At 42.8% G+C, this 20,312-nt stretch overlaps 1 protein-coding gene across 2 annotated transcripts in view; it reads left to right on the top strand.

The window, feature by feature from the left end:
* The window catches only part of kif13ba (kinesin family member 13Ba), a 33,902-nt gene that overhangs the window by 7,435 nt on the left and 6,155 nt on the right, over positions 1-20,312 (top strand). Inside the window, exons 3-37 of one of the 2 annotated variants that reach the window (XM_053682953.1) lie at positions 1,370-1,382; positions 1,512-1,572; positions 1,838-1,930; positions 2,607-2,787; positions 3,494-3,581; positions 4,473-4,607; positions 6,760-6,872; positions 7,833-7,944; positions 8,562-8,774; positions 9,031-9,141; positions 9,250-9,384; positions 9,760-9,890; positions 10,003-10,089; positions 10,188-10,381; positions 10,641-10,869; positions 11,241-11,403; positions 12,290-12,436; positions 12,535-12,684; positions 12,792-12,917; positions 13,952-14,125; positions 14,978-15,135; positions 15,455-15,587; positions 15,824-15,970; positions 16,096-16,125; positions 16,204-16,303; positions 16,610-16,736; positions 17,064-17,119; positions 17,340-17,464; positions 17,751-17,927; positions 18,146-18,238; positions 18,330-18,482; positions 18,597-18,674; positions 18,780-18,833; positions 18,928-19,060; positions 19,763-19,860. In XM_053682953.1, the coding sequence (XP_053538928.1) occupies positions 1,370-1,382; positions 1,512-1,572; positions 1,838-1,930; positions 2,607-2,787; positions 3,494-3,581; positions 4,473-4,607; positions 6,760-6,872; positions 7,833-7,944; positions 8,562-8,774; positions 9,031-9,141; positions 9,250-9,384; positions 9,760-9,890; positions 10,003-10,089; positions 10,188-10,381; positions 10,641-10,869; positions 11,241-11,403; positions 12,290-12,436; positions 12,535-12,684; positions 12,792-12,917; positions 13,952-14,125; positions 14,978-15,135; positions 15,455-15,587; positions 15,824-15,970; positions 16,096-16,125; positions 16,204-16,303; positions 16,610-16,736; positions 17,064-17,119; positions 17,340-17,464; positions 17,751-17,927; positions 18,146-18,238; positions 18,330-18,482; positions 18,597-18,674; positions 18,780-18,833; positions 18,928-19,060; positions 19,763-19,860 (4,318 nt within the window). Of the gene's footprint in view, positions 1-1,369; positions 1,383-1,511; positions 1,573-1,837; positions 1,931-2,606; positions 2,788-3,493; positions 3,582-4,472; positions 4,608-6,759; positions 6,873-7,832; positions 7,945-8,561; positions 8,775-9,030; positions 9,142-9,249; positions 9,385-9,759; positions 9,891-10,002; positions 10,090-10,187; positions 10,382-10,640; positions 10,870-11,240; positions 11,404-12,289; positions 12,437-12,534; positions 12,685-12,791; positions 12,918-13,951; positions 14,126-14,977; positions 15,136-15,454; positions 15,588-15,823; positions 15,971-16,095; positions 16,126-16,203; positions 16,304-16,609; positions 16,737-17,063; positions 17,120-17,339; positions 17,465-17,750; positions 17,928-18,145; positions 18,239-18,329; positions 18,483-18,596; positions 18,675-18,779; positions 18,834-18,927; positions 19,061-19,726; positions 19,861-20,312 lie in introns of both variants that reach the window. The other variant, XM_017476351.3, reaches the window with a different exon arrangement.

Genomic DNA, 20,312 nt, shown 5'->3' with positions numbered 1-20,312 from the left:
TTCTAACACACACACACCAGAGACCTTAGTCTGTTTCTCTCACACACAGTCCACAAAACACACCATCTGACCTTTAGCTGTGTATTAGTTCTGTGGCAGAAAAATCTGAGAACCAAAAAAAAAAAAAATGTCTGAAATTGAAATCTATATTTGAAAAGGTTTAGTAAGTCGTCTTCCTTATCGATTTTATCAGACATTACATTCCTGTTCAGGTATAATCTCTCCTCAGTGACAGGATGAACTGATTATTAATTTATGTATGTATGTATGTATGTATGTATTTATTTATTTATTTATTACCACATCAATCCGGAGTGTCTCACGCAGCAGACGGCCCCGCGATGCCCCGAAAACGCTCCACGGGGGGCCGAATCGCTTCCAGCTCGCTCTGCAGCGTGACGGGAGACTCTCCCGTTCCGCTCGTTATCCGGCGACAGAGCTCTCCGAGACATGGCCTGATTTTAAACGACAAGCCGAGCCCGAGGTCACTGGAACCGAAACGCCGTTTTTGCTTTCTGCGTTTGCTTCACTGGCTTTTCGGATCGCGCGCTCCGGTCACACTGTTTTTTAAAAAAAAAAAAAAAAAAAAAAAGTCATTTTCAGGACGCAGAAATAAACTGACTACGTGCCCTTCGTTAGTGATGAAGAATCAATTTCACTCTACTTTGCACTCATAGGTGTGAAAGCACCCTTTAGAACAAAATCAGCATGTAGGAAAGCTAAAATGATTTATTTTGGATTCATTTCAAACCCAATTTTATGAATGCCAGACTGACTAATTGTGATCTCATGCATTATGATACCAAAAGCAATACTGAGGTACGATGACAATCCTATAGTAACATGTTTGTAATGATTTAACGTGGATAACTAACTGTATAAATATATAAGGTGTGTAGTAATGATTATAGAGCTCGTTATATGTGCATATGGGGTGTAGAACGGCTCTGAGTCAGAGTTCCCAGTGTGTGTTTACTCTGTCCTCTCTCTCTCTCTCTCTCTCTCTCTCTCTCTCTCTCTCTCTCTCTCTCTCTCTCTCTCTCTCTCTCTCTCGCCGACCGATCGTCTCTTTGTGTTCGGGTCCACTGAGCAAAGTACAGCTGATGACATGGACTCAGGGTTTAGGTTTCTGGGTCCTAGTGCATGTACACTTTGCTAATAATGAGCTATTTTGGTCCACATTATGTGCGATTTTATGCTTCTTCTGTTTTCTAGAACAGCACCAGATGGTGTATATTTATCGTTGAAGTACATTTATACCAAGAGTTGTAAGTTAATCATGATAACCAGCGTGATGATAAATGTCTGGTGTATTATTTTTCTCCCTCCTTTATGTGAACTGGTGCCGTGTTGGAATGTCATCCGGCAGGAGTCAACCCAAGGTAATCTAATCTAAGAGCACTCTTTAGTGCATCCTACCTTTTTTTTTTATATATAAATCAGTCATACGAGCACATAAACAGAGATGTTTAAGCCCTTTTTTTTCTTCTTTTTTTTTTTCTGTCCTTTAGACTTTTGCGTACGATTACTGCTTCTGGTCCATGGACGAATCGGAAAAGGAAAAATATGCAGGTATTGTTAGGACATCCCTTCTGCCAGATCTGCCAAACTTTTACGCATAATGCTTCAGAGCTGTGCATTTTAATGTGCGAGTTTTATTTACTCGGGGGGAGGGGATGGGGGGTGGGGGGTGGATGAATCATGTGAACTGAAATTTGAGCAGCAGTCCAATCAAAATGCAAATGTCAGCGGGAACATTTCCCAGATTTAGATATTAGAGGTTGATCTTCCGGGTCGTTCTGAAGGACTGTCGCATTCTTTAACCCTTTATCCACAGGACAAGACATAGTGTTTCAGTGCCTCGGGGAGAGTTTGCTGCACAACGCCTTCCTGGGTTACAACGCCTGCATCTTCGCCTACGGGCAAACGGGTGAGAGACGCTCCATACGCAACCACGTCGTCCCATGGTGCATCGCTCCGGTCTTTAATCTTTTATTTTACACCCAAGTCAGTAGGCGAGAATCTGACCAGATTCGTCTCTAAGCTCTATGTCTCAATTTTAAAGACAAATTAAAACAGACTTATTTACAAAAACAACTTTGTTGGATGCTCAGGTGGGAGGTGAAAGAACATATTAACCAATATTCTGTCACTTTCATCTCCTCAATAAATTCAGTTACTGGACCAGCTGATGTGACTTTATACTTATTCTACAGAATTTAACATTTTGAACTTTTCAGTGTATTTTATTTACATCTATTTTTCGTATACATTTTAAATACATGCCATTAAAGTATGAATCAAACCTATTATACATTTATTGTGTATTGTAGAATCTTCTAGTGTTGTGATATTTTTTGTCCTAACACCCAGCCCTAGTTCACATGATCCCTTTAGGCAAGACGTGTGTGTGTGTGTGTGTGTGTGTTTTAGCTAGCTAGGGGTCATTAGAGGTTGTTAATCGAAATATTAAGGTTGTCGGTGGATGTGAGTCATTCTAAGAATGCAGGAACGTTCCTGGATAATTTCCTGAAAAGTGTGAGAAACCTTCAAAGTGTATCTTTCCATACTCTGATTGTAGTGTGTGTGTGTGTGTGTTAATGTAGGCTCGGGGAAGTCGTACACCATGATGGGTTCGGCAGACCAGCCGGGTCTGATCCCTCGGCTCTGCAGCTCGCTGTTTGAGCGCACGCTGCAGCACCAGAGAGAGGAAGAGAGCTTCACCGTGGAGGTCTCTTACATGGAGATCTACAACGAGAAAGTTCGGGACCTCCTCGACCCTAAGGGGTGAGGATCATCACATGATTGACCATGAGCACTGCTCACGTTTATTATGCCATGCATTGTCCAGTAACATTTTATATATATATATATATAAAATATATCATTTTTTTTCCTGTCGTTAACAGCATGTCACAAAGTGTTTTATTCCTCTTATACCATAGCGACAGCACAGAGATTGTTATTAAGCATTTATTTATTAAACAATGACACGTCTTACTTGTTTATCTGTTTATAGATACATTTAATGTTATGGAACAAGACGGAAGCGTGCAAAACGTAAACTAAATGTCCTGAAGATGTCGAGAACACGTACGAAAAACTTACAGCTTTACCTCTGACACTGGAGACTCCTTCCATAAACGCTAAATAAACAGCTCGTCAAAGAAACATCTGCCGTACATGTTCCCGTGAATGAGCTGTTACTATAGAAACAATAACGTATCGGAACGTGCAAGTTAATATTAATTTGGAGCCGCACTGCTGTCGGAGTCGCTGTTGGCCACCTGACCAATCACAATTTAGAATTCTAGAGCACTGTGGAGTAATTGGTGCAAGAGCTGTAATAATCATACCGTTTAATGCTACCTCACGGTAAGGGTGTGAGGGGGGGAGTGGTAAGCGTGGGGTAATAGTTTCACATGCAGCAGATTGCTCGAACAACGTTGGCGCCGGTCATGTCGATTGGTTTAACCTTGCCGTTTCTTCACAGGAGTCGTCAGGCTCTGAAGGTGCGAGAACACAAAGTGCTGGGGCCGTACGTGGACGGACTCTCTCGGCTCGCCGTAGCGAGCTACAAGGTACAAGTCTAGTACAGACAAGACGAGCGATGCGAGAGTCCTTACTATTTTTAGACATCATGTTTTCAAAGCTGCTTGTGCAATGCAATATATTTCACAAAATGTCTTCAGGATTTTGCTTTTGATACCGATTTCACTCAGCCAAAAGGAAAAAAAAAAAGTCAATTGAAAAAAACTGCACGTTTTTACCACAGCAATACGCCCCCGTTTTTATTAAAGAACAACACGTCATACTTTTATTTATCTGTATGTAGTTAGATTTAACGTTGTGGAAGCTCCATGAAACAAGTTCGAGTTTCTCATTTATGCTATAGCAGCTGTAAACAATCGTTCTCTCACCAGGTTTCCGTCCCGCCCCCCCCTCTCTATTAAGAAATTAAAATAATTAAAAAATAATAAAACGGAGCTTGTCATGTTACTGAAGCGTAAACGCCTCTGTCCTGAAGAAAACTTAAAACCTCTGACTGTTGCGAAGCACTGACACTGGAGACTCCTTCCATAAATATTAAATAAACATGTCTTTACAGAAAACTTCACATACATATCAGCGATTATTCAGGTTTACGTATAACATACAAATAGAATATTAATCTATTCAATACAATTCTATACAAATAGAATATTAATCTAAACCTGTGATTTGGAGCTACACTATTGTCAGAACTGCTGTTATAGAAAATTAGTCAACACAGCGCTGGTGAAGATTATGTATCGGATCTTTTAGAATTATGTTAAACCGTGTTCTTTATGTAAGTGAGAAACACCGTATGATTGTTATTATTTGCTCAGGTTTAGTTCAGATTTAATGTCATTAAAGGAGAAGTGCTGTGTATATAAAGGATTAACAAGCGTGAAGAACTTCTCTCCTCCTCTCGGTTCATTTCCCTACAGGACATCGAGTCGTTAATGTCCGAGGGGAATAAATCTCGCACCGTGGCTGCTACCAACATGAACGAGGAGAGCAGTCGCTCCCACGCCGTTTTCAAGATCATCCTCACACACACACTCCGAGACCTGCAGTCCGGGGTAAGGCCCAGCCCCGATGACCTCATCGCTCCGTCCGTGTTTGCCTTTCCCTTTATCAACTGCTGTTAATCCAAATGAGCTTTAACCCTGTCTGTTCCTTTCAGCTTTATGTTGGAGTTTCATTTTTACACCAGGACTAATTTTCCCCAAACTAACACGCCGGGTGAAAATAATTCTGGATTCTTGCATTTGTGCACAAAATACAATCCCCTTTTTTTAAAAACATTTAAAGAAAGAAAAAAAAAATTATATATATATATATATATATATATATATATATATATATATATATATATATATATATATATATAAAAAATATAAATAAATGTGTGTGTATAACGTTGTACATAAAATACGTATGTGTGTATGTATTTATGTATGGTGCCAAAACATTTCTGTTATTAATTGGCTAATCATCAGGGAATTTAGGCGAAGTCATTCAGCCCTTGAACACACATCAAGCTTTGAGAGCAGGCCCTCCAATCGGGAGGAAAATCAATGAATAAGTCATGCCGTTTCCTGACTCGAGTGTCGACTGATCTCAGTCCCACTTGCTCGTGTCACCGCGTCCCTCTGCGCTGCCTGTTTTATTCGCTACCCGGCAAAGATCGCTTGCCTTCCAAATCAATAATTCAGCAGCGACTGAAGCGTACCTATGAATCAGCTGCTGCATTCTTTCTCACTGCGGTGCCCCGAGCGCTGAGCTTCTCCCCCCCCCCCCCCAGCGCTTTGGCAAGAGCAGGACTTTATTTACATGGTATTTTACATGCAAAGGCCGTAGTTTGAATTTAAGAGCAGGTGTGGCTCTCTGAGTCATCTTGACTGCGCTGTTCTCTCATTCCAGGACTTTACTGCTCATGATAAAGGGAGCGATTGTGTCTGTAGTGAAGTCTGTGCTCGTCTGTCTGTCCGTACTTCATAAGGCAGAGAGGAAACAATGATCTCTTGTGTCCCGTTTGGCACGGCCTCGATCGCTTTTGTTCACGCTCAGCTGGAGATTTCGGCCCAGTTTGGGCAGCAGGATCGTTCCAAAACCGTTCTGCAAACAGGAAAATGTGTAAAAAGGAAATCGAAGTGTACACAGTACAAACTGTTGGATCTTCACTTTGCTTTTTCCTTTTTTTTTTCCCCCTGTTATTAAGGCTTAAATTTATATGGTCTTAGGGAAGATCAACACCAACAGGATCCTGTGATACTCTGGGGGTGGGGTAGCACCACTGTTTGTTTCTGATTGGTTAAGAGTATCACCATATACTCTGACTTGTTTGTTCTTGCTGCAAAAACCACTTTTTGAAAAACTTTTTGACCAAATTAGCAATCGGAGCAAATGAGAATGAAGTTCCTGGCCGGAAACGCCAATTCACTGAAAGGGAAAGGACATGAGACGTGAAAGACCGGAGCATCTGTGTATTAATTGGAATGTTGAAACATGCTCTATGTTACACGTTTTGTAATAAAATTCTGCCCCCCATCAACCCCCCCCCGCCTGCTAAGATTTTCTTGTTAGCAACGTTGGCGCATCTCAAATAAATTTTGTTTTATTTCTCAAGCCGCACAAGAATTTATGTTCTTAAGAAACAACTGCGACTGCTGTGCAGCTGCAGTGTCCTTACAGTCAGTGCTTCCGCCCAAGGCATTATGTTTTCGGTTTGTCCATCCGTCCGTCCATCGATCCGTCGATTTATCTGGAATTGTCGCTATAACCAAAAGACGAACTGATCTTAGATTTTGGAATCGATCCAAACAGGGTCGAGGTCAAAAGCCTGAAATAATTTTTCCATTCAATAGCTAGCTCCCTTCCTGTTTGAAGAATTGTTTGTGATCGAGGCGTCACAGTCAAGTTCTTCTTGTTCCTCTTTTATTAATCATCGTTGTAATCAAATAAACTTGCAATTTGGCCAGATCTGTTAAAGAAACATTCTACGTTACATTCAGTTATTCCATCTTGAACTTAACAATGGTGTGTGTTCTGGAATAACGGTCTGCTTCAGTTGGTGGAAAATGAACTGTTGGCCCTGGTCATGTTTTTGAATGTGGCATGGAAAAACACCCAAAGCGAAGATTCTAATTTAACTCTCTCTCTCTCTCTCTCTCTCTCTCTCTCTCGCTGTCTCTCTCGCTGTCTCTCTCTCTCTCTCTCTCCCTCCTCTAGACCAGTGGGGAGAAAGTGAGTAAGCTGAGTTTGGTGGATTTGGCTGGAAGTGAGAGAGCAGCTAAGACCGGTGCGGCTGGTGAGAGACTGAAGGAAGGCAGCAACATTAATAAGTACATACACTCGACTTCTTTCCGCAACTCGCTTCAATCCTTATATGGCTACCTTCTCATTGCAGCATTCAAATAGCACAAATCTGTTGATTTTTTTTTATTATTTTTTTTCTTTTCCCCCCAAATGTCAGGCAAATCTAATTTATTTTCCAGACAGTTGAACAAAAAAAAACCACATGTCTGTAGTGCTTTTAACAATAGACGTTGCCACAAAGCAGCGTTTTTACAAACATCTGGATTTTGATCTAGGTCCAGTGAGTATCAGAGTATACAGGTGCAGAAGTACTGAACAGTATGTGTGAGTGTGTTGGAAGGATGAACATATTGCGAATGAGTCCTGGGATGAGCACAGGGCAATGTATATGCTTACAATAACTACGAGTGATGCTTGGGGGGGGGGGGGGGGAATCTGTAGCATCCAGGTGAGATCCTGGTGCAAGCTGATCTTTAGAGTATCCTTGTAAGATTATTAACATGCCAGTTTATCGAAACCCTTTGTGCCCCGGAACCTCCATACTTTCCATATCTCCCAGGAACCTCCATATCGTACCTTTTACTAAAAAGAAAAGAAGCTATTTTTAACCAAATGTCTGATGAACTGATTAGCATTTCAGCACAGATTTAAAGATTAAAACTGTGTCTAAGTTTTGAAAATTAATTGGAGGTCCGTTTCATTGCTGCAGGGCTTTGTAGGAAAAGTGTTATTGTGAAGTTGTAAGTGATGTGGTTGTTGTCTCTGGTACGTCAGACATGAGAAAACGGCAAGCCCAGTCAGAAGAGGTTGATTTTTAGGTAGTGAATGAATACTGAATAGAGCCGGCTTTTCTCTGTGTGTGTGTGGGTATAGAGGGATACTGTACTCTCTCTCTCTCTCTCTCTCTCTCTCTCTCTCTCTCTCTCTCTCTCTCTCTCTCATATATATATACTTTCTCTTATGTTTTTTTATGATGCACTGGGCAGGTCTTTAACCACACTGGGGCTGGTGATCTCAGCGCTGGCTGACCAGGGTGCAGGAAAGAACAAGAGCAAGTTTGTGCCTTACAGAGATTCCGTGCTCACATGGCTGCTTAAGGTAACTGACTCATCAAGAAAAATTTCCACCATGTTTCCCAGTTTCCTTCTCTTTTTTTTATTTTATTTTTAGCATGACATTTAAAAAAAAAAAATGTCTCGGAGATATTAGCTTTGGAAGGTCTAAAGAAATCAATTCTAACTTGCATCATAAATGCAATATCAGAGTTTTCTTTCTTGGGGGGGCGGGGGCGGGGGGGGGGGGGGGGGGGGGTTGTTATGTGCTAAAATATGCAGCTGTATTTTTATCCACTCTGTGCGAGTAGTTTCTTTATAAGTGCAAGTCATTATATATGATGCAGCTCTACCAAAGCAGTGTTCGATTCTGGATTCTGACCAGTCTATATTAAGAGTTTCTATAGTAACCGATGGTTCACAGGGGACGTGTGTGTTCTCTGTAAGGAGGCATTTATTTAACATTGTTACCGGGGACTCCTTCGTTAAATCGGCGCTTTTCCGAGATCTTCAGGACCGTTTATCGTATTCAGTTTTATTTATAGCGCGCTTTTGTCGCAGAAATCTGTATATAGATTTATATTTGACCCTTCTTTTTGAGTTTTCACTTTTAAGTTTCGGAAAAGTCCTTTGTATCATCGAACCGCTTTCCTCTAACCCCAGGACAGTTTAGGAGGAAACAGTCGGACCGCCATGGTGGCCACGGTGAGTCCGGCCGCCGATAACTACGACGAGACTCTGTCCACGTTGCGCTACGCCGACCGCGCCAAGAGCATCGTCAACCATGCCGTCGTGAACGAGGATCCTAATGCCAGGATCATCCGAGAGCTGAGGGAGGAGGTGGAGAAGCTCCGGGACCAGCTCACACAAGCAGAGGTACGCGATGAGCAATCGTTTTAAAAAAAAATATATTTATATATATATATATATATATATATATATATATATATATATATATATATATATATATATATATATATATATATATATTATAATAATATAATATATATATTTATATATATATATATATATATATATATATATATATATATATATATATAAAATACATAAATAAATATAAATAAATATAAATAATGTGTGTGTGTGTGTGTGTGTGTGTGTGTGTGTTCAGTCCATGAAGGCTCCAGAGCTGAAGGAGAGGCTACAGGAGTCTGAGAAGTTGATCCAGGAGATGACAGTCACCTGGGAGGAGAAACTGAGGAAGACCGAGGAGGTTGCTCAGGTAACCTGTAGAAGGTGTACTGTGCTCCGCCTCGCCAATACCTCTGCGTTCCACACGGATTATAAAATGTCAACTTGGGTAAAATGAAGTTACTATTTCTCTGTTCAGGAGAGGCAGAAGCAGCTGGAGAGTCTGGGCATCTCTCTGCAGTCATCAGGGATCCGTGTGGGAGAGGATAAATGCTTCCTGGTCAACCTCAATGCTGACCCCGCCCTCAACGAACTGCTGGTTTACTACTTAAAGGTACACACACCCTGGATTTCTGTGTGAAACCTTGGCAAATGATCACCTTTTGTATGATTGTCTTTGAACCTGCATTGACGCGTTTTCTGCGTTATTGCATTGGCATGACATTGGCCTTAAGGAAAATAAATGCATTCCGGTGTGTTTACAGTTCATCTCGTTGCTTGCTGTGCAGCCTGCTATGCAAGCTATGACTGTTTGTTTGGTGACTTTCCCGTGCCTACATGTGCTTCAATGGAATATCTTCTTTATTGTGTATTAAAATGGGTGGGGCCGATCTGTATAAATATAGGAAACGTACAGGAAAGTACTTTGTTGCTTAAACCTAACCTTAATTATTTTTATCTGGAGTCGATGTGTTATTGTTGTTTGCAGGAACACACGATGGTGGGCTCAGCAGACTCGCAGGACATCCAGCTGTGCGGTATGGGCATCCAGGCCGAGCACTGTGTCATCAACATCACTCCCGAGGGCGCGGTTTTCCTCAACCCGTACAAGAATTCCAGGTATTTCAGTCTTCAGAGAAAAACCTGTTCTTTTAACTACAAACAGACTGAAATGGGACTAAACCGAACGAAGTATTTGGTGTGACGTTGACCTGCTGATGTGTTCACACAGGACGTGTGTGAACGGCTCTCCAGTCACGAGCCAGCAGCAGCTTCACCATGGCGACCGCATACTGTGGGGCAACAACCACTTTTTCAGGTCAGTCATCACCACTGCAAAGGAATCGGAGTATGTTTGAATCGATGTGTGTTATATATATTGAGATATATATCTTTTAACGGTCATTTGCCCTCCAGAATAAACCTTCCGAAGCGGCGCCCTCGTCCTGCGGCCGATGAGGAGGAAGGGGAGGGCGGTAACATGAAGAACAGCAACAGCAGTGAGCAGCTGGATGTAGACGGAGACACGGCCAGCGAAGTTTCCAGTGAAGTCAGCTTCAGCTATGAGTTCGCGCAGACGGAGGTCATGATGAAGGCACTGGGGAGCAACGGTGTGTCCAAAATGAGAAATAATATATAGTGTATCCAAACAAGTTCCGGGTTTAAACGTTGAGCTGTTGCTTGGTTACGGTGAGCCTGTGTGCACTGTAGCCTGACAGGAGTGGAACTAGACGTGGTTTTCTGCCGTCGTAGCCCGTTCTGTCTTACGTCTCGTACATTCTGAGATGCTCTGAGATTCTCATAATGACTCCTACCTCTCTCTCTCTCTCTCTCTCTCTCTCTCTCTCTCTCTCTCTCTCTCTCACTCAGATCCCATGCAGGCTGTGCTGCAGAGTCTGGAGCGACAGCACGAGGAGGAGAAGCGCACGGCCCTGGAGCGCCAGCGGCTGATGTATGAGCAGGAGCTGCAGCAGCTGCGCAAACGGCTCACCCCCGAACGGCAGAGCACGCAGACCCAACAGCAATACCGCAGCATGGAGAGACTCAGCCTGGGCGGGGCGTCGTCGTCTTCTCGTCTGCGCCAGTGGAGTGAGGAAAGGTAAAGTGTATACCGAAGTGTTTTTTTTTTTTTTAATTATTATTATTGTTTTTTATATACAGAATCATATTTCAGACTCGGTTACACACTTTTTTTCCCCCGTTTTAGAGATTACTGATGATCACTATCTTAACACGATTATAAAACGATTAAGTTTATATCTTGACGCGTCACTATTTTTGATTTCTAAACCAGACGTCGAGTCATAATTGAGTCATTAGTAGTCATTCTTCACTGCTAGACTATAGAGTTTGGTTAAGCACTGACGCATGCATCCAGAATCGTAGTTCTAATCGACAGCTGAATGAGAATGGACAGGAAGGAATCACGATGATGTATTTGTCAACCCGGTCAATATCCGACGGCTGCAGGGAGGCGGTGCTGACACGGAGTTTGCGGAAACTTCGGGAGCAGATCGTAAAAGCCAACCTGCTGGTGCAGGAGGCAAGCTTCATCGCCGAGGAGTTGGACAAGAAAACCGAGTACAGAGTCACTCTGCAGATTCCTGCTGCTAACCTCAACGCCAACAGGAAGGTAACTCCCCTCCACCCTCAACCATGCTGAGTGCGCAGGTATTATCCCTTATGCTAACAATAGCAAGCATCGCCGTGACGGATGATTCACTTCCAACGGATTTCCTTCCGGGGAATAAGGGTAGGCGATATTAGAGCCAAGATATCGTTTTATTCAGATTAGTTGTAGATAAAGTAGGTAACAAATCTTGAAATAAATCCAGGGTACTTGTTCTAATCTGGAAATGTAAAAGTATGCAATTTGAGTTTTTTTTTTATTTTTTTTTTTTTATATAAAGGTAAGGTTTTTAAATATGTTCTCTTTAGGTATTCGTGTATTCTCTGCACTCACACGGCGTCCCCGAATGTAAATCGCATCATATTATTTACGTATTTATGTACGTATTTACGTTATTATTATTATTATTATTATTATTATTATTATTATTATTATTATCATATTTATTCACAAAACAACATAACATACCGTAGAAAGTTCTTGAAAAGGTCAGGAATTTTCCCTTCAGGAAAGAGCAAGAACTCTTCTTGGAGTTGTCTGATGTCCTTCTCAACTTTGGTTGCACACTCAGACATTGATGGAATAACATACATTATATATACATTAAAGGATAAAAATGTAAAAACAAGCTATTTTTTTTCTATACCTAGGATCACAGTTGGTTAGCAAGGTTTCAGACATCTTTACAGTTTTGGGTCTGACCGTTTCCATGTCGTTTTCGGTGAATTCCGTGTACAAATACGTCACCCGGATTCTCCAGATACAGCCACGGCGACATCCTCACTTTTTATTTTCACAGAAAGCCGTACACGTTTCGTAACGCATACGCACACACGCGCACCGTACCACACCATGCCGTGCTACATCTCGTCCGTTTGTGTCCTCGTAGCGCGACGCCGTGCTGAGCGAACCTGCCGTCCAGGTGAGGCGGAAAGGTAAAGGCAAGCAGATCTGGGCTCTGGAGAAGATGGAGAACAGGCTGGTGGACATGAGGGAGCTCTATCAGGAGTGGAAGGACTATGACGAGGATAATCCCGTACGTCCTTTACGACAGGAACATCGTCGTCATCATCATCGGAATCTCGGCGACGATGGCATCATTTTAATCATCGTGTTCTCTCGTATACCTCGCAGGTGATGCGTTCATACTTTAAAAGAGCGGACCCTTTCTTCGACGAGCAAGTCAATCACAGTCTGATCGGAGTGGCTAACGTCTTCCTGTCCTGCTTGTTTTATGACGTGAAGCTGCAGTACGCCGTGCCCATCATTAACCAGAAAGGAGAGGTACAGAGTGCCGATGCTCACATTCATGATCATTATTTCTATTATTATTATTATTATTATTTATGATATTGATTAATCTATTGGGTGTGCATGTGTGTTTGTTTCAGGTGGCAGGACGGCTGCATGTCGAGCTCGTGCGTGTTGCTGGAGGTGTAGAGGACAGCATGGCTGGAGGGGAAGATGGGGACAGCAGCCCTGAAGGAGATCCACTCGAGCGCAAGCTCGTCTGCATGGTAGGCATTAAAGGAACGTCATGACGTGAGATTCATTATCTTCATAGCTCCTGTACAAAACCAGTGCAGCACATCTCAGACACCGAAAGTGTTTCGGATGGTCCGGGGACATTTAGTAAGCAGGATACGAACAGATTTAGATACGTTTACACGAGCAATGTGCTATTAATGAGAATGTTCGAGTCCTACGCTCACTCCTGAGCTTGTGTTGTATAAATTTTACACATACGGAGACCCTCTAATGTAATTGACTGTGTCATATAATTAGTAATGATTCCCTGAAAGTTTTCATATCCATCTGTCTGTCTATCGATCCATCTATCTATCTATATGTACACTACTGGTCAAAAGTTTGCAGACACTTGACTGAACATATTCTTGACCAACATTTTCATTTCTTTCATTAGAATACAAAAAAATATTTCTTTTAAACAGACGACTCTGAGGGAAATATTCCGAAAAGCAGCCGATAAGTGTCCAGCGTAGGTGGGGACTCCTTTAATACTGTTTAAAAAGCACCTCGAGGAAATTCCTCAAGAAATCGGTTGAGAAAATGCCGAGAATACATTTCTGGAAATTCTTTTTAAAAAATAAATAAATAATAAAAAAAAGGGGGTGTCTACTTTGAAAATGTTAAAATACGGAATTATTTAGATTTTTACATTTTTGTTTTTATCACAACATAATTCCCATAGTTCCCTTTGTATTCTTCCAAAGTTTTTATGACTTTTATTATGATTATTCTACTGTTTGTGTACGTACATGGATTACTCTCTCAGGTTAAAACCACATATTTATTTCAGTTCAATTTGGCTATGAAAACATTTCCACAGAACTTTTACTAGAAACTAATAACTGTGTGTAGTTTATTTTTGGCCAGAGTGCTTCTTTAATGTCTGAGTAGTCAATGAAGACACTCTCTTACCTGACCGGCTTTATATATTCTCTACACGTCTACGTATTTAGTTTGTTTGTTGCGCCCGATGAGATTTTTTTTTTTTTTTTCGCCCCCTCCGCTCTTGTGTCTCTAACAGATTAAGATCCTGCAGGCTACAGGCCTCCCCCAGTACCTGTCCAACTTCGTTTTCTGTCAGTACTCGTTCTGGGACCAGGCCGAGCCCATCATCGTGGCTCCCGAGGTGGACCCGTCTGCCTCGTCTCCCTGCAGCGGAGACCCTCACTGCATGGTGGTGTTCGACAGCTGTAAGGTGAGAATCGGTTTACATCAATCAGCGAATCTGTTACCGTGCGCTTTCTCATCAAAAACATCACCAACAGGTCTGGTTTGAAAAAGGAGCTCCCTCGTGGGAGGATGATAATAGGAGTCGTGTTGAAACTTGATGCTGGGGAGGAAAAAACGCCGCTAAAGCACAAACGCGAACGAATGCGCAAATCAAAAAATGTATTATAATTGAGTGTAAAGATTAACCATACTGATAAGGCTGCTAGCACAAACAAAGTAAAGTAAGACAGCAGTAGTTGAACAGTTGCAGGTGTCACAAGGTGTGTTCCAGCGAGGAACGTTTTCAGGAAACTTTATCCGCTTTCCCTCCGAAAAAAGGAACCAGGCTGAGTTTAAGTTCCTAAAACCAGAGTAGGTACTTTCAGGTTTAGGTTGCTTTACTGAAAAGCGTGCATTGCTCAAATAGTCTCTTACATACCATTTAACAACAAAACAAAGAAACCAACCTAATTGTAGCTAACAATTAATCAATAAAGTGTGATTTATGATAGTTAATACAATAATCTTTTTTTTTTTTTTAAATACGTAATGAATCAAAACTAGACTGCAGATTCAAGAACAAGGAGCATTAATATAAACCTGTGATTTGTAGCTGCACTACTATCAGAGCTGCTGTTATAGAAATCTAATCAACAAAATAACAACAAATAACTTTTTTTCCCCCCAAATGAATAGTTCTGGAACCCTTTAGTTCATCAGAAGGTTATAGAACTTCTGTGGAAATGTGCCTAGGGATATATGTCTAACCTGTTGTGTGTGTGTGTGTGTGTGTGTGTGTGTGTGTGTGTGTGTGTGTGTGTGTGTGTGTGTGTGTTAGGAGCTGGCCGTGTCAGTAACGGAGGATTTCATCGAGTATCTAACGGAGGGAGCGCTGGCTATTGAGGTGTTTGGCCACAGGCAAGCTGATCCAGGCAGGAACTTGGCCCTGTGGGACCTCAGCATTATTCAGGCCAAGACTCGCACACTGCGCGACAGGTGAGCCACAATGAAAACCACTTCCTCCGATATAACACACCGTACACAAACCGCCCACACGGAACAGAAGAGCAGCCTCGGATAAGTTTACAGTCCAGCGATTCATATTTTGTGGCATTCTCTAGCTCCTCTGGCTCGGGGCCACCATTTTTTATTTATTATTTTTTTTTTCTTCTTCATACAATACAGACCAGTACAATACACAACAGCGTGCACTGCAGTGCAGCACAATGCACAGCACAATCCTTATTAATCCGCTCGAGCGCTTCAGAAAGTGCGTGTGCATCAGTTACGTACGCTTCTTTCACCCCCGGCCCAGATGGAGCGAGGTGACGCGAAAGCTGGAGATGTGGGTGCAGATCCTGGAGCTGAATGAGAACGGGGAGTACGTGGCCGTGGAGGCGGTGTCAGCCGGAGATGTTCGCACAGGGGGCGTGTTTCAGCTGCGACAGGTAGCGTTAACCCCCAGACGTGTCGTTTTAAACTTTTGAAACGCCCAAGAAAGATGTTTACATCATCATTTTTATACGTGCCCAAGATTGATGAATATGCAGAATTATGCAAATATCCACTTGCCATTTCTAATAGCTGAATGTTGGTAAACTAGCTAGTTTTTGTCAGTTTAATATTTATATAAAAGAAGCCAAACCTGTAAAACAATAATGTTACCATACCGTGTGTGTTGCAGGGTCAGTCTCGGCGGGTGCAGGTGGAGGTGCGTTCGGTGCAGGACTCTGGCACTATGCCACTGATAGCCGAGATCATTCTGGGCGTGTCCATCGGGTGTGTGGAGATCAGACAGGCTCGCCCCGCTAAAGGCAACGACTCGCAACAGGTGCAATACAAAACCTTATTTACTTCCAAGGAAAATTCCGTTTACTCATTTAGCAGAGTCTTTCCTTCCCAACGGCTGCCAAGTCGTTTACGATGGCTTTAACGGGTCGTTTTCTTATTTCTTAGCTGGAAGGGGATGAAATGGACAGCTATCAGGTACGGCGGTTTGCAATATTAAACTTTTATCGAGTCTGCTTCCTCTGGCGGGGTTAATAATTAACTGTTCGATCACAGGAGCGAGACCTGGAGAGGCTGAGACGCCAGTGGCTGGCCGCTCTCACTAAGAGACAGCAATACCTGGACGAGCATCTCCAGAGTCTGGTCAGCAAAACAGGTAGAGTTTATCCCTGCTGCTGCGCTCTCATGATCTGCTTCAGTTCAGAGTCAAATATAAAAATAAAAAAAAAAATCAAGATGTCGCGAAGAATCTGAGCCAGGCACAGCGGGTCCTGACTTTTTAGGGATAAACCATTCGATAAACCAATCAAATAAAAACGAAGAAACTCTGGATACGACTCGGACGGATTTGTGTCGATAAAACGGCAGTATTGAGGAAAGTACTGTAAGATTGTCAGATTGTTATTAATCTGCACATCCGACGTTAATCTGATGATTAAATGTGACTCCTGCGTGTGATCAGATAAGTCTGAGGACGACGTGGAGCGCGAGGCTCAGCTGCTCGAGTGCCGTCTGACTCTCACCGAGGAGAGGAACGCGGTGATGGTGCCCTCTGCTGGTAGCGGCATCCCGGGAGCTCCTGCAGAATGGTGAGGCTTCAGTTTAGAGTTTTTAATATTTAACGTGTTCCGTCTTTATTATTATCATTATTATGAATAATAATGATAATAATAATGACACTTAATGCGTCCTGTTATCTATCCTGCAGTCTATTTGCTGATGAAGTGGTACAAATAACTCTCAGAACATGACAAGCAAAAAATATGTAAATTCATAGACCATTTCTACACCATTAACACTTAATTTTGGCGGGGGTTCAAAAGGTTAAGTAATTTGTCATGGTTTAAAATGATTTTTTTGTTGTTGATGTTGTGGATACTGCCATGTCGATGATGATGATATTTTTGTCTTGGCAGGGTACCGGTGCCTGGGATGGAAACTCACATTCCAGTCCTCTTCCTTGACCTGAGTGGTATGTTAACTCGAACGCATTAGGAATGCCAGAACTCCAGTTTTGGTCGCTGTTTAAAAACCCCTTATATATATATATATATATATATATATATATGTGTGTGTGTGTATGTGTATATGTATGTATATGTATATGTGTGTGTGTGTATATGTATATGTATATGTGTATATATATATTTTTTCTTTCTTTCTTTCCATTCACTTTTTTTTCTCCGCTTCAGCTGAGGATTTTAGCTCCCAAGAAAACCTGGAGAGTCCGGAAGCCGGTGGCTGGGACGCCATGTTGAGCGGAGAGGACGAGGACGACTTCTTTGATCTGCAGATCGTCAAGCACTACGATGGAGAGGTGAGGGGTCTGCATTCAAGGCTCTGTTACCAACCGTAAAGGGTTTTAGAATAATAATAATAATAATATTAACGGTGAGTTACTGATAGGAGTTTTTGAAAATTAATTAATTAATTATTTATTTATTTTTAGCCTTCTCAATTTAACAGCCAATCAGAGGACTCTCTGACACTGATCTAACACTCTCAATTAAACAAGTACCAACATTTCAGGATGTTACCGTATGACTGACACACTTCACTTGATCTCGCCAGAGCTAACCCCGATCGGTTCCGTTTCGCTGCAGGTGAAAGCCGAGGCCTCCTGGGACTCCACGGTTCACGAGTGTCCTCAGCTGAGTCGAGGTGGAGCTCCAGACCAGAGGGTCTACCTGACCGTACGCACCGTGGTGCAGCTCAGCCACCCGGCAGAGATGCAGCTCGTCCTGCGCAAACGCATCTGCGTGAATCTGGCCGGACGACAGGTCGAAGCGCACTCTCGATTCTCTTTTAATTAAGAACTCTCCCTGGATGCGATGTGAATGAAGCGTAGTTTTGTTTTTTTGGGGTTTTTTTTTTTGTTGCTCGTTTTAAAGGTTAAACATTACAGAGCGCCTTCACGATTCTGAAGCTCGTACCCAGAAGAGTGCAGTAATCGAATGCTATTTTGTGCTGATACACATGTTTATCTGTGGGTCTGCAGGGTTTTGCCCAGAACATCCTAAAGAGAATGTCGACACGGAGCACCGTGCCTGGCTGCGGTGTGACCTTCGAGGTCGTGTCCAATATCCCGGGGGTAAGCGAGCGCACACTGACGCTAGACTCGTACGTGAGCTGGAAAAACCTGCACGCTATTTAATGCCGAACGCGACTGTGTTGATATGCAGGATGCTCAGAGCTCCGAGGACAGGGAGATGCTCGCCCGGATGGCCGCCAACACAGAGAACCCCAAATCATCAGACAACGAGGCGGCCATAGAGAAATACCTGCGCAGTGTCCTGGCTGTGGAAAACATCCTCACGCTGGATCGCCTAAGACAGGTCGATTACTCGGTTCTCAAGGCTCATCAACTGGATTTAATCACGTTTCATTCCAGATCTGTGATGGCGATTCTCAATGCTGCTGGATGTGTCGGGATGGTTTTGTGTTTTCAGGAGGTGGCTGTGAAGGAGCACTTGGCCGGTAAAGGGAAGGGAAGCAGACGGAGTCTCAGCTCGCCCAGCGTCCACAGAGTAAGTACACTAGTGCTTATAGCAAGAACAGTCCGAGTTAAAACTTCTCGCAGGAGTTTTATAGTGATGTGTATTTTCTTTTTTTTTTCTTTTCTCCCCCAATAGCTATCTGGGAGCAGACAGGATCTGCCTCTAAACTCGAGCCTGGAGGACAACAAGGTGAGCAACCTACTGTACTTCCTGTTTTCCTTATGATGGCGTGCAGTTCTACAAGTCTAAAAACTCTCGTTTTTGGGGGGTTTTTTGGGGGAAGAATCGATGGGAAAGTCAGCAGGACATCTTCCTGACGGCCCCGCAGTTCAGCCGCACGCTGCCTCGGCCCACCAGAGAACCCACTCCGCCACCACAGGGCCAGAGCCCACCCCAAACCCAAGATCCAGAGCAAGGTACACCGACCACGCCTTTCTCCTCACGAGTCCGAGCGTCGCTTCATTTCCATCACCGACTCTTCCTCTACAGCTTCTGCTTTCTCTTAATCTAATATACGGCGCTGTAATACATTAACTCTACACTCTACTGTGTGTTTCTGATGCATGCTAATTACACAAGAGCGGTGTGTCCGAATAATCTGAATTTGAAACTTTTTTGTGAACCGGATTATGAATATATAATCATGCTTTAATCTTGTCTAGGTGTACACAGAGGCGAAAGAATTCAGTACTTTGGTGTAAAGTAAAATTTTGAGATTTTGCCGTTTGAGGTTTCGGAAAAACATTTCTAGACGTTTAATAATGTGAGCGTCGGACATTTTTAAAGGAACCGTAAAAACTTTGGTTGGCGATGTTTTCACACGGATCTGGATAGTTTCTTTATTTCAGACTTATTTTTTCTAAACCTGAATTTGCTCTTTCACTTCCTGTCGCCGTACGAACAGATTCTCACTGTATTCTCACTTCCCATTTCCCATATTTTTGTCGTGTCCACGTGTATGTCAATGTGCCCTTCACCTTCTCGCACTCTTTCCCCGTCTACCTCCATCACGTCCGTCCTTGTTTCCCTGTCTCGGTCTTCTGTGTTCCTCCTCCTCCGTCTCTTCCCCGTCCTCCCTTCAGGCCTTTCAGGGCTTGCTGCTTCTTATCTCTCCCCAGTCAAGGCCCTCGTCCCCCAGATGCCCAAGCTACTCAAATCCCTTTTCCCCGCTCGTGAAGACAAGAAGGACCTGCGTCCCTCTCTGCAAGCGCAACAGGTACGCAACCTTGTCTCTATTTTTTTTTTTTTTTTTTAATTATTATTTAATTTTTAACAAATGTACTACTTCACATTCGTTGAGACAAGCCTTTGCTCTTTCCGTTCATTTAAAGTACTCTGAACGTGCCATTTTACACAGAGGAATATCTGTATACTTTCATCATTTATTAAAATGAGCCAGGGATTATGGCTGGTCAGGTTAGCAAGCTAGTGTAAACTAGCATGTGTTTTCATATCCGAGTGATTTTTCAGTGATTTGTCTCATAATACAAGGATGCGTTAAATATAGATAGGATGTTTCATTTAGTAGCGGAATGAAACGCGCAGTCCCAGATGTGCCAACGTCTTCTGTTTAGCCGTAGCGTTTATTATTTTGCGACGACAGACACCTCGAAACTAGGCTTTTATGCTTTTCCATCTAAGGTCAGACCAAACAAACGCAGTCTAATG

Source organism: Ictalurus punctatus, chromosome 9 (genome assembly GCF_001660625.3).
Source record: "Ictalurus punctatus breed USDA103 chromosome 9, Coco_2.0, whole genome shotgun sequence".
Classification (NCBI taxonomy): domain Eukaryota; kingdom Metazoa; phylum Chordata; class Actinopteri; order Siluriformes; family Ictaluridae; genus Ictalurus; species Ictalurus punctatus.
This window is presented reverse-complemented; position numbering and strand designations above follow the sequence as displayed.